This window comes from Tinamus guttatus, unplaced genomic scaffold (assembly GCF_059628265.1).
Source record: "Tinamus guttatus ecotype Peru unplaced genomic scaffold, ASM5962826v1 Tinamus_guttatus_pri_ptg000716l, whole genome shotgun sequence".
In the NCBI taxonomy this organism is placed as follows: Eukaryota; Metazoa; Chordata; class Aves; order Tinamiformes; family Tinamidae; genus Tinamus; species Tinamus guttatus.
Genome location: NW_028289250.1, coordinates 1,038,928 through 1,064,197, shown reverse-complemented (window position 1 = coordinate 1,064,197; position 25,270 = coordinate 1,038,928). Strand labels below are relative to the sequence as shown.

Sequence of the window (25,270 nt, the reverse complement as noted above, 5' to 3'; positions counted from 1 at the left end):
TGCACCATCTTCCTTACAGCTAATCACAAAAGCTGAGCTTCTCCTTTTTCAGCTTTTCGAATGGTTGACATAATTACATAACTTTCTATTACCTTAGCCCACTTCTAATGGAACTTTTTTAAGATGATATCCTTTCATACATTTTCAAGGCTTGTTTATTGTCATGTGTGTTACCAGTGAGTCTTGCAAAAACAGGACTTGCATGTTTCTTCATAGCTATCTGTCTATCTGATCAGTCTTTAGAAGGATAAAGTTTTACCTTGGCCCACGATGCATCACAGGCATGTGGAGTACCAGATACTCCAACTGTGGGAGGGTTATCTACAAAAGTGACCAAGACCAACATTATTTGGTCCTTGGAAAATCATTGTAGTACCCAGGTGATACTTTGTGTTTTTTCATCATTGTGCTTTCCAGAAAGGTGAATTCATGGCATGCAGTCCCTCAAGGAATTACAGGACACCCAGTGGTGTCCTGTATGGTTTAAAATGGTTTACTAGTTACATCCTGTATTGTATTAAGGGTAGATCAGTTAACAACAAAAGCATATATGTCTTTTTTAATGAGAAACTGCATTAAAGCTTACCTTCTAAAGACTGAAATTATCTTATAGGAAACTTTTACATACAAATCACTTTGTTCATTTCAAATAATCTAGGTTTTATATTTGTCAAATTTAGTTAACTTGTCCAAAGAAGTCCAGTTTACAACTCCATCCTTTCCCACTCTGCAAGCTTTCCTTTCCTTTCAACTTTTTTTGTCTGTTTTTTTTTTCCACATAATGCCAAAATACACAAACTAGTAACAGAGAACAGATTGCTTAAATAACATTGTACCATCTCTGTTCCTTCCCTGACTTGAACTTGTCCTGAACTAAGTATTTGTAGGCAGTCTCTTCAAGCATGTGGATATGCCCTGAAGAGTGACCTATGTCAAATGTGTGTGGAAATGTTCTGAATATACTGCAGTTTTATTCTAAGTCTGGTTTGCTCAGCCTCCTTATCATCTAAAATGGTTGTTTTTTGATTCTCACACTACTGTAACTAAACTAAGATTCAGCAAATATAATTTAAGTTAGTATCCAAGATAGAGAAAAAAATCAGCTTAATCTTCTGCAGTTGTGTTTGGATGGCAGTAACACATTCATGTTACTAAAATAGCCAGACTGGATTTCAAATACAGTAATTTTTTTAAGAAATACAAAAATGGTGTAGTGTTTTTGTTTCTTGGTCTTACAGAGTCATTTTACTCTTTAAAAAACAAAAAACAAAAAAAGAAAACTTTCTACTACTAGCTTCTGAGTCACTGCCTGTATTTGTTGCCCAGAGAAAATGGAAATATTAGTATTCACCTTGTACATAATTTGTGGTAAGATTAAAAAATTCTGTAATGTAATTAAAATTCATAATATATTTGCCAATGTAAATGTATCTGTACTGTATAAATATGATTGTATAGCTGTATTTGCAATATAATCACAAATTTCTAATCTAATTTGTAATAAAACTGAAGTTGGTCAAGCTATGATTTTCTGTGCTCTGGCTAACAGAAAGTAGAAAGTAAGCAGAGTGCCCTTCTCACCACATAGACTATAGCATGTGCTTTTAATTCTGAGGTAATTATGGCTACTTATTATTCCAGGTGACTGCTGGTGCCCCTCTTAAGAAAGAATACACAGAAGAGGTAAGCAGAACTATTATAAAAATTTAGGGAAAAGTGTTTGTTTAAAAGGGACAAAGTAATACGGTGTGTGGAGCATAACAACTTCTCATTCCACTGCGCAGATGGTGTGTGGCCTCAGGGGTGACAATAGCAGGCTCTAATGCGGCATTCGGCACAGCCCCTTAACCGGGGCCTTTCCCCAGCCACTTGGTGTCATAGCTCCTGTGGCTCTGACTGGATGGTAGATTGGACTGAAGAACTGAATCAACTGAAAATATATCTTTTTCAGCAAATTTTCCAGGGCCACTGAGCTTTCCAACAGGTCATCTCTTCGTTCCAGTCCATCACACGGCCTCTCAAAAGCATTTCTGGCATTCATGGTACCAGGGCAGAGCAGTACAGAGGTCAAAATTGGCATCTGAGATGGCTGCGGGAAGGAATGACACTCCCTGAAATTAATGAGAGCTTAACCTGTTCATTAAGCAGCAGGTTTAATCTGTTTGTGCTTCTTGTCTGGCATTGGATGTCACACTTCAAACAAGACTGGATTCTTTTAAGTTTTCCATGTCTGCGTTATAGACAAAATCTGGTAGTTTAACTAGCTGCTTGTGCTTTAACTGCTGCCGTCCACTCCAGTTTCTGACAGTTTTGCAACCTGATCACCTTCAAATTGAATACACCTCTAATTAACCATTTAAGTTCCTTGGTTTGTCAGCCTAGGAATGTGTGTTTTATTGCAGTAGAGACAAGGACTATACAGTGTAAGGTGAAAGAGCAAATAACAAAATCTACTAATGGGATGGAATATACATACACTAGGCTGTGCATTGAACATACCTGTATGCCAAGCCCCAACCCTCTACTGTAATTTTTTTGTAAGGTTTGCAAGAAAGACAGAAATGGACATTAATTGTGGAAGGAGACTCCAATATATTTGCACAGTTATTTGTGTCTTTAATATCTTGTGCATATAATAAGGATGTTGAAGTTAACATAGTTTCAGGGGGTTTAGATGGAAAGGGTGCAGTAAAGGTATTGTGCCTTTATTGTGTGTCACTCCTCCTGTGCTGTTACAGGAAAATTGCTGTGTTTTCCATGGGCAATGGAAAGCTCAAAACCAGCAATACCAAAGTTAGTAGTACCTTGAGAAATTCAAAGGCAGTTCTGAGTGGCGGGTTTACAGATGTGTACATATTTATGTACCCCTGCCCTCAGCAAGTGTTTGCATTGTGTGATATTCTCAAGGTTTTAAAACCTCCCAAGTGTGTAAGTCTTAAAAGCTCAGTCTCTGTGGCCTCAGTCGTACTGACGTGATGAGATATGTACGAGCATTTGTGGCTCAGCAGACCTTCAGTTGGAGCTGTCTACAGCGTGTGATGTTGCACGAAGGCTCTTCCTGTGCAGGAGCCTGGAAGGAAGGTGAGGGGACTGCTCTGCTTCTTGACTGACCGCTCTGCTGAGAAGTAGGATGAGGGGGTGATCACAACAAGGTGACCAGAGTGGCTAAGGAGAAATAATGATCTACCATTCATCTGGTAGTGACTGCCTTTGGCAACACATCTCTGTCGCACAGATATCTTCTTTGGGGCATCTGGTGGTCAGAGCAGGAGAAATAGGGCAGCAGGCAACAAGGCTGACTGTTTTTTGGCAAAACATCCCATAGCCTGTTTTTGGCATCCTTTGTATTTACCGGTGGATGATCATCAGCTGAACTGTCTTGTCGTGTCGCAGAAGTGATTAGTCTGGCAGTCTGCTCACGTGCAAGTTTTGCGCACTGCTTAGTCACTTAAATACGTCTGTTGCTTATTAATTAAAGTAATAGAATAAGCACAAAAATGTTTTGTCTGGAAATATTTTACTTGCCTATAACTGTCAGGATCAGTCCTGTTTATGTTCAGTTTACTTTATAGAAGATTCTTTGGCTGCATAAGAGCTGATGCATCTTACTATTTCCATTCATTTTTGTTTAATTGCACAGAACCTCCAGCTGGTAGCTGATGGCTGCTGTAATCTACAGAAACAGATTCAAATTGCTCAACTGTTTGGAGTTCCTGTTGTGGTTGCTCTAAATGTCTTCAAGTAAGCCCATTCTTCCATTACTTGCAAGAGTAAATCCACAGTTCAAGCAGGAGGCATAGATGTGCTACCCAAATTACTGCTTTGTCTCCTATTTATATGTATAAAACTGATCAGAGGGGACAGAGGAATTTGAATCAATATGGTGTGACTTTAGATTGTTTAAATTTAAATTAAGACCTGAATATACTACTGTATTCAGAAAGCTATTATTTAATGTTACACTTCAAACTTTGTCTTTTCTTATTTTTTTTAAGTGGCTTTGGCATGAAGAAAAGAACTATTAAAGAGTTTCTGTTGTTCATCATGAATATAAAGATGTCTAAATCTTTCACTGCTTCTTAAGGTCTTAATAACAGAGAAGATATATAATGTTATGGAAGTACCATGTTTGTTAGTTATAAAAATTATAAAATTATGAAAGTCATAAATATTTGTGCTGAGTATCAATGTGCTATGTATATGTAACAATTTCTAAATCTACTTGCTCTGCAAATGCGCATATAGAATAAGGTTCAGCATATAAGGTTATAAAAGAGAGCTAATTAAATAAAATTATGACAGAGTTGTTTGGTTGGCAGAACCGACTCTCCTGCTGAGGTTGATTTGGTCTGCGAGATTGCAAAGCGATCCGGAGCATTTGATGCTGTACCCTGCAATCATTGGTCAACTGGTGGCAGAGGAGCAGTGAAATTAGCTCAAGCTGTGGAAAAGGCAGCTGGTCAGAAAAACAGTTTCAAATATCTATATAACTTGGAGGTAAGATTTTTCTTTTTTAAATGAATGCATGCTGCATCAGTGTTGGATTTAAAACAAGAAGAATGTTACAACAACAGCCCCTTGGAAAAAGGGATTTGGTTTGGCCTTAAATCACAAAAGTTGAAGACAAAGCACGGTCTCTATGATTTATCTAATCAGTAGTGTAGAATACTTGCTGAGAGTGCCAGATACTTCACTGAATCATGTTTCAGATGCTTTCTTGCTTAACATAAAAGTATATCTATGGGGGAGCATCCACAAATTTTTGAGAGGGCGTTCTCTGAAGATCTCACAATCGAGAAGTTTGTCCTGATAATCACCTAAAATGCAAATGCATTTAATGGGGCACATTGGCCTCATCCTGTCCCTCCCCTCCTCCTGATCAGCACTGAGGTCTGCTAGTGTAATGCACACAGGCAACACATGGGTCCCTCCAGCCACTGGCCACAGACCCTCAGTCTGTGCCAGGAGCAGCCCCTGCCCTGCTCTGTCTGCTGGCACCTGGGCCAAGAAACCCCTGCAGTTCTCAGTGTCACTGAGAACTCCTTTTCACTGAGGTCTCCTTTTCACCAGCTAGCCTGGCTTGGAGTTTGCTAGTGGTCACACACACACACGCAGAGCAGGGAGTGTACCCACACAGAAGATGCTCAGAAATCAGGGATGGTGAACATAGAGGACAACCTGTGCACTTTACTTGATCAGCCCTTTCTTATCGTTTGCTCTGTTGTTCCTGTTCATTTTCCCCACCAAGCCACCCTGATCCTTTCCTTTCCCTACCTTTGGTCCTTCCTCTAAATACTGCCTAGTAAGTCTTGCTTGTTCTCACAATCACCTTAAAAACTTCCCATAAGTTTTACATACACACAAAATACTCTTCCTGCTGCATCTCATAATGAGTCCTATATTCCTATACACTTTGCAAAGCTTTCTAAGGAAAGAGTTAACTCATCTTGCTGGGTTTCACAGCACAGAGAGTGGCCTCATCCTTTGCCTTGAATGGTCTCCAGAAGGAGCCAACTCAGTGCGCTCTGATTTTCACTGACTGGGCTGTGTGGGTTTCTCCACCTCACATCATTCCTCTGATCCCTGCCTGGTCTTTATGGTCACTTTCTTTAGCTGCTAGCCAGATATCGGAATCATAGAATGCTTAAGGTTGGAAGGGACCTCTAAAGATCATCTAGTCCAACCCCCCTGCACATGCAGGGTCACCTAGAGCACGTGGCACAGGACTGCATCCAAGCGGGTTTTGAAGATCTCCAGAGAAGGAGACTCCACCACCTCTCTGGGCAGCCTGTTCCAGTGCTCTGTCACCCTCACAGTTAAGAAATTTTTCCTTAAGTTCCTGTGGAACTTTTGGTGCTTCAGTTTGTGGCAATTTCTTCCAGTTCTGTCGGTGGCCACCAGTGAAAAGAGGCCAGCACCATCCTCCTCACTGCCTCCCTTGAGGTACTTATAGACACTGATTAGATCCCCTCTCAGCCTTCCCTTCTTCAGGCTGAACAGGCCCAGCTCCCTCAGCCTTTCCACACAGGGCAGATGTTCCAGGCCCCTGATCATCCTTGTAGCCCTGCGCTGGACTCTCTCCAGCAGCTCCACATCCCTCTTGTACTGTGGAGTCCAGAACTGGACACAATACTCCAGATGTGGCCTCACCAGGGCTGACTAGAGAGGCAGGATCACCTCCCTCGACCTGCTGGAGACGCTGCTCTTAATGCACCCCAGGATCCTACTGGCCTTCTTGGCCACGAGGGCGAAATAGATATTCTAACAAAGGGTGGATTAGTACCAAGTTTTAATCCCCACTCTGCCAAGGATGGTGACTTTTTTCCCCCAAGTTTAAGAAGCTTTGTCATTGCAGTTGTCTGCAAGGTAACATCACAACAAGGAGAGCCTATTCAGAAGAGCAGCTTGCAGAAAAGGCATCTGAAATCAGGGGTGAAATATCGCTGTGCAGGCAGGACATTTAGAGGAACGTATTGCCAAGGCCATACAATTGATTTCCCAAGGCCTTTCAGAGTATACAAATCTTGATGGGTTAAAATTTGGGTAGTGAAATAGACTTTTCTGGCAACAAGGAAGCCTTGGCCTAATTTCAGATTCTGTGCCTCAGTTGACAGTACTACTAAATTAACTACTTAAGTTGACAGTACTACTTTTTTTAGAAAATTTTTTAGAAAGATTTTTTTTTTTTTAACAGCAGAAACCCTGTCTTCATTCTTTTACATGGATGGAAGTGCTTGTTTTGATTATTCTCGCCAGATAAAAGTTCAGCCTGAGGTAGATAAGCCCAACTGTTGTCTCTCACTCTCCGTCTCCTTGCTGAGACATTCCTCATTTCCATTGCTCCCGTTTTATTCCTTTTTTCCACTTTTTCCACCATTTTTCCAAATGACAGTAATTCAACCAAGTCCTGATAGTATTAAACATTGCCTTCACAGAATAGATGGAAATACCTTGGGAGTAACAGTGCTGTGGCATCTTTCCAGGGCTTTTTGCCCATGTAGCGTTTTTACAGCCAAACAATGAGCAATGTATCTAATTTTCTGAGCTGCTCTAATGAGATGCCCTGGAAACTGAGAGTATCATTTTATGCTTTTTGCATAATAAAATGAAAAAAAAAAAAAAGTTTCTCTCAGAAATGACTTTAGTAATCATCCCCATAGGATATTTGCATTACAGAGATAGCATATTAAAGCTCGATAAATCCCGTACTTAGGCTCTGATGTTACTGTACTTGGTATAATTAGCAGTCTTGCACAAGGAATGAATAGAAGGGATTGGTAGGGGGTTTACAATGCCTCTGTGGAGGAACAAAATGAGACTTGATTTCTGCTTTAATGCCTTTCCCAAGTACATCTTCCTGAGCTGTACTGCATAAGCAGCATGATCTTAGCACAGTGGGAATGAGTGATATGGTTACATTACCTTAATATCCTGTAACATAACACAAATATTACTCACCTCAAAAATATATTGAAGGGTTTTTATAAAAACATTTTAAAAAATTGTAAAAATGTTAACTTATGCCAACAAAAACAGTAAAATGTACACTTAAAGCTTCCATTTCGTTCTTACTTTGCCGATATGGGGCTGAAGCAACTGGAGATCGGAGAGTGAAATAGCAGTGCTGTCACTTGGAAAGTATGGTGGGTTCTTTGGTCACTATGCTCATAGAGACATGAAAAATGCAGTCTTTTCCAGTGAGTCCGCCCAGGCATTGCGGGTGTAATGGGGATGTTTTGGTGTGGCAGTTTAGAAGAATGAAGCCTACTACTCCAAGAAGTAACTGTGATATAAAATTAAAGCAAGAGAAGAGGCAATAAAATGAGATGCAAACACATGTTTTCCCCATGTCAATCTGCCTAAAGGGGACACGAGTGAAATGATGTAGTGCCATTCCTCATCTTTCCAGAGATTTCCACGTTTGTCTGATTGCTTGAATACTTTTAAGTTCCGGTTTCCTCAGACTTGATGAGATGTGCTGGTTTTTCTTTTTTCTTCTCCTCTTTGAAAGGTTGAAGGGGGGAATAGTCTACAGAAGACAACTGCCACTTCATTCATGTCTCTTTCTAAGCTTACTCTAGTTTTCCTTAATCCATCTCTCTATAGGTATGTTATTTTTGCTCAGTCTGGAAAGCTTCATCAGGTTTTACTCTCTTACTCTCTACAATGCTTACATACTTTCCATGTGCCTATATCTTGGGAAACAAAGAGCTCTTTGAAAGGTGTTTACAAATGTATGTAATGTGAGAAGAACAAGAAATAGTCTTTTCTACATGGACGGATCTGTCAAATAATTGGTAAAAAGCTGCGCATCACGATTTTATTTTGGGGTTTGTTTAAGCATTTGTACTGTGCTGGCCTTAGATACCCATGCATGCGCTGATCAAGCAAATCTGGATACTGCACGAGCACAGTTGTAGCAGGACTCAGGACTGAACTAGGTGGTCCTGATGAATATCAGAGCATGCTAGCCTAACTAGGAGGCTGTGTGAATGGCTTTATATTCCTTAAGGCATCTCAGTGGGTCTGTTTAAGCTCCCTCAACTGTCTCTCTATGGCACGGTGCACTCTGTTGCGCAGTTGCACTTTTGGCTTCCCTTGAGGTTCTCATAATTTACTCCTGTAAGCAGGCAAGTTTTTTATCCTAGCAGCTGATGCTTGTAACATTTTATTTTACTATCTTTTGATTCTAGCAAAGGTTCATTTGACAAGCAGCATTAGATGCAAATATTTTTCAATAGCTGAGATGGGAACAGGGTAAGTTTCAAGCGTGTTTTCAAACAGTTTCTTTTATGAAGAATAGCTACATATATGATTTTGGGGGTGCGTGTGTATGAAAGGACAATATCCTTTCATGGGTAAAGTACAAGAAGTGACCTTTGACAAATAATTCCAGCATTGTTTTAAAAGTGCAAGAAAAGGACATGAGTAGATAGTAATGCTTGCAGCATTAGGCATGAGGCTTGGGAACCTGGCAAGGTGGGAAGGGCAGTCAGGAGCAAGACTGGGTTTTTTTATATTATAGGCTCTGGAGGTTATAGCATAGTTTAGAAGATTATTAGCAGTAGTAGGAATAAGTATTTTAGTGCAGGGATGTGGAATTTTGTCCATGCTGCACATGAAACCCCTCCTATTTTATTGTTGAATCACTTAATGAGTATTTCCCTTTAGTTTTTGGAAGGATGGGTTTTTGTAAAGGCCTCCTGAACTCTATATGAAGCAATCTGCACTTTATTTTTTTTAGATATATATTCTTGCTACATATGGAAAATATCAAAATATCAGCTCTCTTATCAGTGTAGACTTCCTTTCTAGGTTCACTTTTCTTGAAGTATGTGTCTTGAAGTTACAGCAGAAAGCTATTACTCAAAGTAAGTTGACCGACCTATTAAAAGCAAGTTTAGATAACTGGGGGGAGGATAGGATATGGAAACATACGCATCCCTTTCCCAAATTTCCCTGGCTCCAGTGCTTGTTCCTGGGGAGGGGGAAGAAGCAAAGAGGCTGTGTTCCCCCTTAGGGCATGCCTGGGGAGTAACCTATCTTCTTTTACTATCCAACACGGTGAAATGTCTGTGCTTTTAGAAAGGAAACATTTAGGATCTCATCTCTGCTCTTGTGCTGAACTCTTTCATGACTGCCACAGCCCTCTTCAACCATCTGAATGAAGGCAGGCCCCAGTTATTTGTGAGAAACATTGCTTCTTCCTGCGAAGCAGCTGGGGCTGCATGGGCCAAAGCTCCAGGAGGCAAAGAGGAGGCAAAAGGCAGGCGTATGGCATGAGTAAATGCAGGGGATCTGGCAGGATCAAAAGATATGGTTAGTAAGAGATTTAGCAACTGTCCCTTTAAAAGGTGAACTGATAGAGTGATGGATGAGCTTCAAACCACCTGATTTATGCTGCATTGGGAAACTACATTAAAGAGTGTGAAGGTCACAGAAGGAAGGAGGTGAAGAGCTTGTTCCAGTCATCCAGATTCTTCATATGATGTCTGTTTTTGCTGTGCTCTGCCTTGAGGTAGCATCACAACAAATGAAAATCTCCAAGTTGGGTGGAAATTTGGTCACACAAGTAATTTGGTCAACTGCAGTGCTTTGCCTGGCTAACCTGCAGAGCCAGGGAGAGCGTTATCTGCTTGGGACCAGCCATTGGCAGGGAGACTGAGTAACACTTCTCACAGTTAGCAGCTTTGGCATGGGAACTTTTCTTCCCTTGCTGGGAGTGTGATAGTAACTCATAAATCCAGAGCACCCTGGCTGCTGATTTTGCCTGCCCTTGCTTCTGATGTGCTATGGCTGCATGGTGCCTGCTGCCACTTGGCTCATTTCTTCTGGTCCCAGTTTCAGCCATCAGGTCACTCAGGGCTAAGGGGAACATCAAACCGGAGGAAACTGCCAGCTGCAGTTCTCAATGCATTAACCTCACTTCAGGCTTCTGCCCCCAGCCTCGCACAGCAAGAGGGAGCTCTGAGAGGTGGGGAGTGGGCAGAGATCGTGAGGGAGATGGCTCCCTGGGGCAAGAGAGAGGAGAAGGAAGGCAGGGCAAAGAGGCTCATAATGGGACTGGTTTTGAGGAAGGTAGTTTAAGGAAAATGACTTAATGTAGACCATTTCTCTTCTTTGTAAGCTGGTCATCTCTTTCATTTCAATATGGGTGAGAAGTGGGGGGAGGATTTATTTTTCTTCCTCCACTGATACCCAAGCTTTGGAAGCCAGGCACCATGTTTCTGCTGTCACGTTGGCCCAACAGACCTCTCTCCTTTGGCTAGGAGGCAGGAGACTTTTGTTCTGAAATTTCCTGCAGAGCACAAAGTTCAGTGATGAATGCAGCCAGTGCAAGGTCCTGAAGCTGCAGTAGGAAAAAATACAATTATCTATGCTGCCCCTTCCTGAAATTTTGCTTAATAAATGATGAAGATCATTTCTCATCTTGAAACACAGGCTCTGCCGCCCTCCAGGGCATGCGAGTCTTTAAACTACTTCCCCCACCCTGTTGCTAGCGAGCCATCTCACAGCGAAGCCACATGAAAGAGAAATTCCCCAGTGGTGTGCCAGCCTCGCTTCCCTCCCACTGCCATCAAACGCATTGCAGAGGGGTCTTGACACTTTCTTCTTCACACTGTCAGGCCTTCTTGCTTTATTCCATTTCATCTCTACTTTTTTTTGTGTGTGTGTATTTAGGTTCATGACAGTGCTGCAAATTTATGGTTTATTTTATTGTTTTCTCATTCCTTCCATGGAATGAGCTGGGCTTTCAGAGGTGGGGAAATGGGAAATAACTCTAAGGCCCCAGGCTTAGGTGTTGATTCACAAACTGTTTAACTTGACTGAATTTGCTTTTCAGCAAATTAGAAAAAAAAAATCTTGTCCTGTGCCAACAAAGGAAGAAGACTGCTAAAGACTTGGGAATCCTTTTGTTAGCTGCAGATCTCCTGGAACCACAATATACAGATACTTTAATAAGTGTGTTTTTATTTTATCCAAGGGAAAAGCTAGAAGTAAGAGTCTGAATGTGCAGAGTCAGCAATTGCTTTAGTGCTGCACTTTGTCACCTCACACAGCACCTTCAGCCATACTCCCATCATATGTTTTCATTTGGCAACGTTCCCAAGAAGAGCAATGAGTGATGCCTACATACTGTTTCACTTAGTCAACCAGTGATTCTTTATTATTGTTTTCAGCAAGGGCAAAATTTTAAAAAAGGAAAAGTGCAACTGCCTTGAATTTTAAACTGTTTTAAGAATCTCTGTTGAAACAGAGGTAGTTTAGCAACAATAAATAACCAACCTGTGGTATTACAAAGAGCGGGGCTGAAGTCAGTATTAAAAGGCTTCAGTGTAATTTCACTGAAGTGTGGAAGGTGTAATTTCATGAGATGCTGACTTCAGGCAGTAAGACTGATTTCAGCAACTCCAGCCAACTTGTGCAGATACATCTCAGTGGCCTTTTTTAAGCTGATTGAGCCTTTCTTTCTGCGGTGATGGCAGCATTGGCGATCTCTGTTCCATTCCTTTATACAGGCTTTGCCTTGTGCCAGTATAACCCTGTATAACATTAGTGCAACACTTCTGTGTGGCTTGGGCAGATCACTGGGTGGTTTTAACACAGATCTGTGTACTGATCCGGGTTAAAATAGCCCTTTTTTCCAGAGTTATATTGTAACCTGGATCACTTTCTCTGGTATATATAGCTGGACAGATGGTGTTGCTCCCCTCTCTATTCCATTGGCACATGGGTGAATGTGAGCAGCACCTGGAGAAAATGGTAATCTGCTGTCTGCTCTTAGAGCTAAAGGAAGAGATGAAGAAAGAAATGAGAAAGGCTAACGTAAATGAAAGTGATATTTAATTACCTTCTGCTGCAAAGTATGTTGTTGATAATACTAGAAGGATCAATAGGTCCTTCTATTAGGATATAGAAGGAAGAATACTGTGCACTAAACAGCACTCAGCTGCCTAACACTATGACTTGATCAGGAAGCAGTAGTATGGCAAGACTGAATGGCAACACCAGTGTGATTTCACCTTGGTTAATGAATTTAGTCTTGAGAATGACAGGCTGTCCTCTTCAGCAGTGCTGATTCCTTGGTTTGATTGTTCTCCATCAAATAATAAAATGTACCTCTGCACAGATACTGTTTTTGCAAAAGTAGTCTGCACACCTTTGCTGTAGCCCTTGTTTTGCTTCAGCTGAGGAGATAATCCTTTTTATGGTGTGGGTACTAGGCAGCCTTAGCAAGTGTTTGTATTTCTGCTTACCTCAGAAGTGACATATGGTTTTGGTAGCTCCAAACATGTGAGATTTCTGAAATGCACTTGGTCTCTAGCAGAGCTAGGAAGACCTGCTGTTTCTCAGAGCAGCACCAAAGCTGCCTTAGGCATCAGCAGATATTCATACAGTGTGACCCTCTAGCACTTTGTCACATTCAGTATAAACTTACAAGTAATAAGTGTGCCCAGTATTTCATGGCACATTTGCCTAAGAAGCTAAGATAGAATTTGAAATGAGTTCTCTGAATTTTCTATAATTCCTAATACTTAATTGTAAAGTCAATTTATATCAAAATTTATACTACAGTTTGAATATTTGTATTGTATATCACCTGTTCTCCACATAAATAGTTACATAGTTGCATAACATTCACAATCTTGCTTAAATGAAATGCGCAGAGCTCTTTTATTGCTGATCTTAACTGTTTAGTGTTTTTGACGCTCTAATTGCCTACATATTTTATAAATGTCATTATCACAGTAACTGTCCAGACAATGGAGGTGCTGTGAAACCGTGTGTTTGTGAAAATGCAGCTCTACAAACATTATCTAGACAAGACGTGTTTCATCAAGAGCGAGGGCCAGCAAATGGTCACATCAGCACAGTGGAGGGTGATGAATTACTTGGTTGGGCAGTGGGAATGAAGAAATGGTTCAGAAATATTCTAGGTCAGTGTAGAAAATATTGTATGGGGGCTGCACCACCCTCAGGCAGAAAACATAAGAAAAGACAGAATCATTGCTTCTAAGTGTCAGAGATGTGACTCTGAGTGGCAGATGCTTGACCATGCTGTTCAAGGTACAAATAGGTAGCTAGCAAGATTTCCAGAAATGTCTGTTTGAAATGAAATGGAGCAAAAAACCATCTTACAGTCTTTTAAGTATTTAGATACTTTGGATAACTTGACCCTGTTTTTTCTATTCTTTGCGTTAAGCCAAGCACTGTTACCTGTGAGTTGGCGTTGTAAAGCATTGATACATACGGTGAATCCCTATTCCCATCATTGAGAAGCTTTCTAGAGTGAAGTGTTGAATAACTAGCAGTATTCTTGAAAACCTAAAGTTGCCCTTAAACACTAGAGAAAAACAACTTAGATTTTTTCCTGCAAGTATCTTGCAAACATTCTGTAAACCTAAAGTTGCCCTTAAACACTAGAGAAAAACAACTTAGATTTTTTCCTGCAAGTATCTTGCAAACATTCTGAAAACCTAAAGTTGCCCTTAAACACTAGAGAAAAACAACTTAGATTTTTTCCTGCAAGTATCTTGCAAACATTCTAAATTCTACAGTAACAAATGTGTAAAAATCTCTTCAATTACCACCTTTTTCTCTGTGATAAAAAAAGGTCAAGTTGTTTTTAACTGAAATGAATTTGTGTTTCTCATGTAAGATACCAGTGACTTTTCTTTGGAAAATATTTTAACTAAGTTAAAACAAAGCTGCCCAGCTGTATTACTTGATACCTGCTTACACAGGTATCCATGAAATGCTTGAAATGCTGCTACACTGTGATTCTAAATAGATAATCCCTAAAAAATCCCGCCAGATGCTGGGAGACAGGTGGACGCTGAGCACAGTCTAGTGTGTTCCTTCCCCTGCTCCTGAAGCTTGAGGAAAGAAGCATGTCTGAGAAAGAGCCCGTTTATGTGCACAGTTAAAATGAGCGTGTTTGTCACATTTTAGAAGTTAGGTTTACTGGCTTCAAACTCTTCTATAACATGATGCAACCCACCTCACCAAAGGATGTGCCTGTCTTGCAGGGGCATGGGACTGCCTCACAAAAGCATTTCTGTTAGCAGTTTGCACTCTCCTATCTGCTACTCCAGCTGGTGATTCTTCCCAAGTTAAAGTCACAACATTTTTGGGGTGCTTGGTGGACAAATAAGTATCTCAAATCCTAATTAAAAAAAAAAAAAGTTCAATATCCAGCTCAGACTCAGTCATGCAGGATATTTAGCATAACCTGAGGAGAAGCAGAATGCCAGTGCTCTCATTAAAGGAGTCTGTTCTGATGCTAGCCAGAACCCTGCTGGATTTTATTTGGAAACTAGAACTGTCATTGCTGGAGGGGGTTTGCAGAGACCGTGTTACTGTCAAATTAGTTTGAAATATTTCGAGGCAAATGCAAACTGAATCTAAATGAGCATCTCCGTCTCAATGAATTTACCGAGATTTAAGCAGAAAGTTGTTGATTTTGATACTGGTTTACAGACGTAAGCCACAGCTTCCCTAGGAATGGAACTTTTGCTCTTGCTGTTAGTTCTTAACTGGAAGTAAACGGCACCCAAAAGGTGATGGGGCAGAGATGTTTTGAATTTCTTATGCTGTGTTCAGAACTGCGGTGGACATAAAGGTACCATAATAATGAACGCAGAGGAAGTTTCATCTTGTGATCATTATCCATGCCATTTAAGTATTCTTTACAGTTTAGTGCTTAGTTAAGAATTAAGCCCAGGGTGCTTGTGATGTGTTATCTCCAATGTCATTAGGTTTTAATGATTTGTGTCTGTTATAGCACCTGAAATCAGGGATGTAACGTTTTTCCAACCAGTTATGCTGCAATGATCATATTGTCAGCTTGTTTCAAAAGGTGTCTTGTGGTATGTCTTTAGATTTTATTTTGAATTTTCCTATGTGAATGCAGGGTTTTACTTGAGTCTTAGTAGCTTGTAACTGTCCTACATTCTAGTTCTTTGAAAGTGTGGGACGTGACCATTGTTTTCCTTGTGATTTCTCTGTTACTAGAGTATGAATAGACAGTCAACTTTAAACTTTGATTTTTCTCAAATATAATAAGAAATACAAAAAATGTAAGCCTGACACAAAATCTTATGCTTACTTGACATGTCTTGGTAGAGGAAGCATTATTACTAGGAAAGCATTCACCCTTGCTCATAGACTCTGAATTTGTTATTCCTGAACCAATTTCATACCCTTGTGGGAGTAAAAAGATCATAGTTTTTTCTTTGCCAGTGTTCATATTTACATTGTTTCCATGTATCTGCAGCTTCCTATTGTTGAAAAAATAAGGATCATTGCTCAGAAGGTGTATGGAGCTCAGGATATAGAGTTGTCTCCTGCTGCACAGTCACAAGTGGATCGTTACAGCCAGCAGGTAAGAGCACCACTGGTAATGTGAGCATTGGGACACCCTAGATTATATAAAGTTCTCAGTTTGGAGGGGAGTTTTTAGCCCAGCTTTGCTAAAAGGCAGGTGGGTTTTTATATTAGATAAGACAGAATGAGTTTAACTTTGTAAGCTGTCTTCTGTAAAACACCACATATCTTTTGAATGTTTAGCTTGCATTTTACCTACAACTCCTGGAGCAAAATCCCTTTTTTATTACTCTCTAAACAAATTTCAGTTGTGCAAAGGCTCTTTCATTGTGGATAACTACAAAATTTTCCCTTTTAATATTAACAGGCAAAATTTCTTTCCTTCAAGGCTTATAGGTATTGGTGTACTTTAAATTGCAGCTGAGGCTGCTAGGGAGTTGCGCATCTTTTTTTCTAATTATGAAACAATATTTAGGTGTCAAAAGATGTCCAGAAAGTGGATGTCTGTCTTGGATGTCTAAATAAAATTGAGATGATAGACCCAGAAGAAGAATAGCATTTACTGCTTTAAATGTGTAGCTTCAAATCTACATAGATAGTTCCTAACAAATGTGCCCAGTTTCAGCGTAAGTACTTGCCAAAAATGCATGCATGTTTGGAAATGCAAAAAGTCTCATGCACAACTGTGTATTCTAATAATAAAAGGTCTTCATACTTTTAAAATCTTCTGTTTCTCTTCTGTTCATGTCTTTTTCAAGGGGCGGTAAGTGCTAGAAGGTTTAGATCACAGATGAAGTAGATCACTGTTCTTAAAGCATGTGGGAAAGGGGTATGTTACAGTTCTGAAGCCATTCAGAGGGGTGAGCGTATATGCTGTGAAAGGAGCAATTTCTGCTAATGAATATGACTGGAGCCTTTCTGTTAGAAAATATGGGTCATATGTTAAGGAAAAATTCTCAGGTATACTTCATCAACTTGGTCAGGCAGAATTATAGCCATCTTCTCTAAAATGCAAATGTTCAGAGAATTATATTGGGTTTCTGGATGGAAAAGAAACTTATTTAGTATACTTGAAGTAGAATATTCCATTTCTTTGTGTTTTCCAACTTCAGTTTGTTGCAGTAGTCTATTCTTTGTCTAAATATTGTTTGTATTTGGAAGTATTTTCAGAATGTCATTGAAGGGTTGCCCTCAGCACTGGGCTGCAGAGACAATTCCTTCTGGTACCAGATCTCTCCTTCCAGATTGTTGAATTGCATCCCTGTTTGCCCAGGAATCTCACAGGAGAGTGGCAGGTGCCTGTGTTAAGAAACAGGTTCATTATTGTTATATCGCTTTTATGATCTATAGAAGATATTGATAACAAAGCAGAAAGGTATGCTGTCTTTACTGTAATCTTGTAACCTTAAAAATACTTTTTTTTTCCCCTCTTTTATCAGGGATTTGGTAATCTTCCCATTTGTATGGCAAAAACTCACCTATCCCTCTCCCATCAGCCTGAGAGGAAGGGCGTTCCCACCGGTTTCATTCTGCCGATTAGTGATGTGCGGGCCAGCATTGGAGCTGGATTCATCTACCCTTTGGTAGGAACGGTGAGTGTAGAGTATCCCAACTTCATCACTCCCCTCCCTTTGATCATGACAGGGAAGTACATTTCCTTTCTGCCACTCAAAAGAATCTGTAGAACCAGGTGAGTTCTCATTTTTCAGTGTTTTCTCTTGCCAAATCTTGTAGCTCTATGTTGATAGTAAAAGGGGATTAGGAGCATTTAATATCATACATAAGAGTTTTGACTACCAGGTCTGAGAGAGTTACTCTTGGCCATTGTTACTGTTTCTAATGTTTCATATTTATCCTACAATACTTAAGCGACCTAATCCTGTAGCAAATGCTATTTTCATGTCTGTTTCCTTTCATTACTCAATGCAGCCTAAAAAAATACTGTAGTTTCATGATTATCTGTTAAATACTATATCTTTCATCCATCAGTGTAAAGCACTCTGTATTGTATTTAGGTAAATGCAATTGTTTTAGGAAAAAAGATATGATAAAAATGGTTGCTTTTCTGTGAAATATAATAAGCCTGATCCATTCTTCATTTTTATGAACATCTCTGCTTATTCTGTGAAATTAACTCTTGTGGGAAGAGCGTAGGTTTCTAACTACAACAGTAGCAGTACGTTTTTTAGAGATTTAAAGTATGAGGTACTAAAAGGTCTTTTTTACTACCTTTTCCTTAAAAGTAGTGGCTCAAATTAGGAAGTTCTTGATATTTCCTCCATGACAAGCCTTATCAAAGTAACTGAGAAGGTACTGCCTTTAGCTTACGTTTTTTTTGCCAACCACGCACATCTTATTTCAAACAATAGTTGAACTATATCTGACATCTCATAACATGAATTATTACTAACATGTAGCTGATTCATGGGATGGTGCTAGGGAAGGGATGCAAAAGCTATTGCATTTCCGGAAAGGAGAACTCTCCCCGTGTTATCTCATCTTCCCAGAGCATGGCCCAGTTTCCTTGAGCAGCAGTACACTTGGGAAAGGCTGAAAGTTTCTAATCTATTGTTTTGAATTCCCTCTGAAACAATCAAGTGTTTGAAACAAGGAAGGAAGTACTTTCTGACCAGGAGAGTTCCTGAAGTTCAGGAAACAGTGTCACTCTGACTCCCTACACTATGGATATGCTTTCCATCTGCGTGGCCGCACTGTGTGCATCCAGGAGAAGTGCAGCACAGCAAGGGGCAGGTAGTTACCTCCAACCTCAGTCAGGTATAAGGTGATACGTACTGTTTAAATTGTGTAAGACCAAACTTCCAATTACTGGTGACAGGAAGAAAGGAAATCATTAGAAATTCTAGTGTCTTCTTTCTGCCACAACTGCTTCAAAGCCGTGAAGCAGCGATGTTGGGGTGAAATGTTCTTGGATGGAGCTTTCAAAATGGGTCATGTTCTGCACACTTCAACGCAAGCTAGCTGCAGGTCAGCCTCACCCATCCACAACAACTGTCCTTAGGACCAGTATTGACAAAACTGTGAAGGAATAACTTGCAGTTTGGTTTGCCAACTAAAAACAGAAATGTGGTTCTTTAGAGAGAGTTTCCTATTGGAGGAGATGTTTTAAAAAACATGTTCTACCTTTTTAGTGAGGGGTAATATAGCCAAGGAGCTTTTCTCATATTAGGCACTAGGTGGGCAGCGTATGTACTTCCAGTATTAGATATTCTAGCAGAGTTCGTAGGAAAAGGTATTGTATAAACCTAAGATACCCAAGAGCTGAAAATCTTTATAGACAGACATTGGGGAATGATTGTTTGGAAAATATTGCAAACACTCAGGAATGTGGGACTGGAAGAACTGACGTGACAAGTACATTTAGCTGTATATACAATAAATAATGGTGTCCAGTGGTCCTCTCTTCTAGCAAAAGAAAAAAAAAACTCTCCTTGGAACTATTATAGTTTCTAAAGACCAAACTGAATGAATGAAAATGAATGTATTCCTAACATCCTTGTTATACTATTCTCTTTTTCTGGAATTAAATTTATAGCAAGAGCTCTACTTTGTTGACTGTTTCAGAATTTATGTTTGTAATCATTAGGAAACAAATGTATCTGGTAGAATTTTGTTTTTTCTATTTTGTCACCTCTAGATTTGTGCTGTCCTGTCAGCAGTTAGGTCCTATGGCTAATGGTACTTTTTAAGCCATACAAGAAAGACTTTTAGTGTTCATTCAAAAACCATGGGCTTGCCCATGGCAGTTCTCTTATTAATAAAACTACTTGAAAATGTCTGTGACAACAAACCAAGTATAAAAGTATGAAGGCTTTAGGTGGCTAGAAGGTCCTGTGAGTAGAGGGATAACAAAAATCGTGTACAGCATATGGTGAAAAGCATCCATTACAACAGTGGATTAGATTTGTTGTAAAGGAGGGGGAAATGGCAATATGTATTTTTCTCCTCTCTTCTCATTATATGCTGGATCATATTAGTGGGTGAGGACCCTTAATATCTAAACTGTTTAGAACTTTCTTGCAGCTGAGAATTTCTGGTGCCAGAATATGGGACAACATGTTCCTTAAACTTGAGTTGGTAATTCTGATGTTAATTAAATTCCTAATCTAGTCTCAAAGCATGTTTTTTACTGGATGAACACCTCTCACTTTAATCTGAAAAACTTATCTTTGCTAATTCCTTTAGTGGAGAAACCAAGTTATTAGAATTCGGTTTCAATTATCTCTATAACCTCAGTCTAAAGAACATTTCAAATGAAAGAGATTAGACCTGCCAAAAGATTATAAACTATCTGCAGTAAATAGCATTTGTAGTTTAACCTTGTCATTAGCACAGGCAAGTTAATGAGAGTTGTATTTACCCCAGCACTGATATGCAGTCGTTTTTTAAAACTAAGTATTTAATGTGTTATGCTGTCTTCATATCCTCCGAGCAATATTTGTTTTGTATTATAGTTGGCTCTGGTTCCCTTAAAGCAGGGAAGTCTTTCCAGGAAAAATGACACGAGCCTTATCAGAGGAAATCAGCAGTGAAACAAGAGGTTCATTTAATTAACACTGGCCCGGCTTTTATCGGCGCGCTCTGTGACCCTGACCCAGGGGCCTGCATCACTCTCACAGGTGGACGTTGACATCATTGCTTGGCTTGACAGAGTGATGGCAGGAAGGCTGCTGGAGTACGTGGAGGAAGCCAGTGAGCTCATTCACTAGCAATGCTTGGGTGGAGAATTATTAGATTTTTGTAGTATGTGTGTGTTTTCCCCCCCACCCAAAATGCCATGGCAGTTGAGTGCTTTCTCACGTTTGCTGAGCCACGTTTCTGTGGCCCTCTTTTGTGTGACAGGCAGAATAAGAACACAGGCTGGTCTTGGGAGTAAAACTTGGCCTTCCTTTGTCCTTGTGCAATGGTACTTTACTAAATTACTGTTGCAAGTAATTTAACTATGTTCAAAACACGGTGAGACTTTCAAATACCTGCTATTTTCTTCCTGAGATGCACTTCTGTTTTAATGGATTAATATTACAGGCAAAATCCAAGTGAAAATACACTGAGTCTTAGCAGCCACAGCACCTCCAAAAATCTCCTTAAAGTGATGTCAGCTTCACTGAATATTGACACATCTGAAGAGCAATCAGTGTTACAAGAGTATTATTTCTGCTCCCCAGAGAGGACACAGCTAGAGTCTCTGGAATTAGTTCTGAGGTTATATCCTCTGGGCAAGGATTCTTGGGATAACCCAGTATGGTTTATGTGAATGCTAAAGCCCCAGGTCATTTAAAGGTGAGAGCCAGGGCTGTCCTGCTCAAGTATTACCTGAATATAGTAAAGGGGAATCTTTCATGAGTGCTTTGAGAAGGAAAATACTGTACCCAGTTAAATGAATTTCTTCCTTTGCGGTGGTTGAGAGGATGTGTGTTTTGAGAGCGAGAGTTTTGAGCATGAGTGGGTGTCCAGGCCCACCTGAAGTGAATTGGCAATTTCCCAGCGGAGCTTGAGCCTGAACTGTCTCCAAATTGTCACCTTGTCACTGCTCGCAGGCTGTTATGAGACAGCGGAGTAACGAGCTGGTAATTACTCAGCTGTTACCTGCTGAATTACCAGCTCCCTGTGAGGATCCATGTAACTTGGAACTGCTTTCTGGAGACATGAAGGATGGTGAGATTTATACCTAGCTTGCAAAGCATCTAGCTTGCAGTGCTATTTTATATTCTTTATAAAGAAGTATTACCTTGCTTGGTGGCATTCTCACTACTCCTGTGTCCAAAAAAGTCCCTGTTGATGTGGCAAGTGGTAACTCTCTTTGATGTTGCTGCACTGTCCAGCAAACAATTGTGGAAATACTCACTTCACATAGACTTTGTCACCTGCTGTTGAGATAACCACAGCAAATGGAGAAAAATTAGCAGAAATGAGAAGCAAGGGTGGGAAGAGAAAAGCTATGAATTTAAACACATGTGGGAAAAACGTTTTAGCACTTGTCTAGTTCCAAACTGAAAAGTGCTAACAGGAAAATAAAATTCCATACTGTATTAGATGAGCTGCCTTTTTATTTGTTACAGTAGGTGTAATAGTTGTTGGAGAGAAGGGGAATGGGATTTTCTCTATTATACAGAGAGGATTGCCATAGCTAAGGCAAAAAATAGGATTTAGCTGAATAGAAGAGGGAAAGGTTTGTAAAGAAAAGGGCTATGTGGCAGCCATTGGAAACACCCCAGGTGTGTAGAGCAAGAGAGAGCTAAGAGTTAAGGATGATCATGGTTTTAGTGGTGAAAAAATGAGGATAGAAGATGGGAGCGTTGACAGGGTGGAGATTCCTGGAAAGGAAAAGAAGTTAAATTGAGAGTTGTGCCAGTGGGAGGAGATATCTGTGAAATGATTCAAGGATGTATCCAGGACCTACATGGAGAACTGGAAAAGGGTACTGAAGCAAAAGCCGCAAGGGTAGAAGAGACTTGAAAGAATTCCAAAATTTTGAGTTGAAGCAATGACATGGCCTAAAGTCTGGCCAGGAACAAGTCATGGGAGTAATTGATGGATGTAGTTCTAGGAGAGTAGAAAATGCCTTGCTGATTAGTAAGGATTATCTGAAATGGGAGACAGAAACAATAAAGTTTAGCTGGCCTGACAAATTTAATATCATCTGTGTAACTTTGAAAAGTAAATAGAAAATTGTGTATTTAAATGATAGTTCAAAAATTCTGTACAATCTACACAGGCAACATATTACAGAATTAAACATAGCCTGTGGTTTGGTAAGCTATTTAATGTTTAGATTAATCGGGATTTTCTTATGCAACTTCTATTGCAAGCAATTCCAGGATGACTATTATAAACGTAGTTCCCTGTGTTCAGAGTGCCCATATTATATATTTTCCTATCTTATCGTGTTTTAAATCTTATTAGAGAAAAATTATTATTATGCAAAAGTTTAAACTTTGCTCTAAACATTTGAAAATAAACATTTTAATGAAAAAAAAAGCCCACCAACAACAATGTGCCTTATATTTTACTTGTACCAATGAAATTTCCTTAGTTGTTTTTTCCAAGGATTTTTAATTAAATACACCTAGACAAATGTAAGATTATGTTCAAGCTGTTGCTCTTAAGTACGTCCGCTCGGGCAGTACAGGTCCGTTGATCAAGGGTAGTGCCTGGCCAGTGTGGACAAGTTTAAGTGATGCTAGAACCATGGTTAAGTCATTGTGCTGTGGAACTGTTTTCTTCAGTGTGGTTATTAACGGCTTGCCCTCGTCAGACCTGCGGAGTGTGCGTAATGAACACAGTGTTTTGGGCCACAAGTGGCAGTAATGTAAGTAAGTAAAATTTGGATCACCCGCAGCACATGTGCCACCAAGGGGCACCTCCAGGAAAGCCCCATTCTGCTCGCAGACATCAAGGTGCCTGGGAATCATTAGGATGCTGCCTCTGCTAATGAGACGAGCCCCGAGCATGGATGTGTTTTCTCTCTGTTTCACTCCCTTGCCTCTGATTTATGCACCATGGTCCCAGATGAGAAAGAGTTTAACTGCCACAAAGGAAAACAGGAAACTGAAACTCTGCACGGCCATCAGGGTTCTTTCAATGGCATGCATTAGCTTATTTGCACAAGGCTTTTGGTATGGAGAAGGGAGTACCAGCTAAGAGTACCAATTGCCATTTGCACAGACACCAGCAGAAGTTTTGAATCAGTACCATTAGTTTGATACATGACTTTTTTTTTTTTTTTTTTTTTTTTGGCAGCGATGCTTAGCAGTGTGGTATAAAATGGAAATGCAGTCCTCCTGTGACTGATGTCCTGATGCCATTTGTTTTGGACATGTCACTGCACAAAGAAGCTGATGCTGCTAGGCCTGGCCTCCCCGAGCCGGAGGGTTCCGGCAGGTTGGGCTGCTGCCCTGAGGTATCGGTGGCACCCTGGGGTTTCGCCTTACAACAGCAGTGGTGCTCTACAGGGCATCCAGTTTTCTGCTCTTCTCCCTGTGAAGTGGAGCAATGCTGCATGCACTCACTTTCTGTTTGTTCAGCCTGACAGGCTTCTGGATTTAAGTAAATCTCTTGCTTCTGAAACAGTGCCTCATGGTTCAGACTGGAGAGTTGGAGACTCAGCTGTTCACTAAAGAAGCCCCTAGTTACCTTTTTTGAATCTCCTGCCTACATGCGAGTTTTCTGCTTCTTCAGAGCCCATGACATGCACACTGGAAAGAAAAAAGTAAAAAAGGGAAGGCAGGGAGGAAAAAGCATTGGCCTTTCAAAATTCGTCTAGATAATATATTTTTCCAATGGTAATTTTCACATTTAGAAAGTATTGATTCCTTGCTTAGCAGCAGGGTTTTTTTTTTTAACTTTAAAGCTTGGATCAAATAGCTGAAATTCTTCAAGGTTGCCTATTAAGACAAACTATCTAGCAGATGTAGATAGATATGTTTTTGAATTAGGCAACTTACTGTTACTGCAGCTCTAAAAGTGATTTAAGACTAATAGCAGGAACCTAGCTGGAGGCTGCAAGTCTGTGACTGAACTGTTTTATTGAGTTCTGGATAAATAAGTTGAATGATGTTTTGAACTTAATACTGTTCCTAGCAACTTGCTTTCTTCATTTAATAGTGAAATATAGGATGAATAGTATGCTAATTAACAATAAAGAACACAGAATATTTGTGCCTGCTGGTCAAGGGATTATCCTTGTTAAAACAGGAAACGGACTCAGATTTCCTGTTTTAAAGTATTTTGTTCACAAACTTTGCATGAAAATGTGAGGTTAAAAATAGGTTATACTTGTACATAGTAAAACATATATCTATTCTCAGTTTTTTAAAAAAAAGAAAGGTTATATAGGGAAGGAAGGGCATTTTCCAAATTGTTTTATTTTGAAATAAATACATCCTGCACATACTTCATAAGATAAAGTTTTATCAAGAAACTGAAAACTGAGCTCCTGCAATTTATTACACTGTGACATAGACTTTATAGAAGTTATACATTTAAGTAATGTTGCTTCATGTTAATACTGCGTAAGACAAGCAAAATTAGGACCACTTTTTAAAAAATAAGCAGGGAAGCAAGCATAAAAGACCTCTGACAAGTAATGGGCAGGCCCATAAAATTTCCTCACCTGAAAAATCCTGAGATTTTTATGTCTAAGAATGTGTAAGAATGTGAAAAATCAGTTCAGAGCCTTTCCATTAGAGTATGCTGACTGATGTTCTATGCACAACACTAAAAGAAATTTATGGCCACTCTTCCTCCTCTCCTTCCGCACCCTCACTTAAATATCCTAAAATATCCTAAGATATATCTTGTGTCCCTATTTAGAAAAAACAAGAAAGTACAAATGGTGGCATACTGTGTTTCAGCTTCGATAAACAATAATGGTTTTGTTTTCAAAAAATCAATTTTTTTAAGGTAGCTTCCTAAAATTGTGAAA

At 39.9% G+C, this 25,270-nt stretch overlaps 1 protein-coding gene across 1 annotated transcript in view; it reads left to right on the top strand.

Moving 5' to 3' along the window:
- The window catches only part of MTHFD1L (methylenetetrahydrofolate dehydrogenase (NADP+ dependent) 1 like), a 137,680-nt gene that overhangs the window by 80,109 nt on the left and 32,301 nt on the right, over positions 1-25,270 (top strand). Inside the window, exons 22-26 of the mRNA XM_088537067.1 lie at positions 1,642-1,683; positions 3,641-3,741; positions 4,320-4,497; positions 15,779-15,886; positions 17,268-17,420. Coding sequence (XP_088393193.1) covers positions 1,642-1,683; positions 3,641-3,741; positions 4,320-4,497; positions 15,779-15,886; positions 17,268-17,420 — 582 coding nt within the window. The remainder of the gene's footprint in view (positions 1-1,641; positions 1,684-3,640; positions 3,742-4,319; positions 4,498-15,778; positions 15,887-17,267; positions 17,421-25,270) is intronic.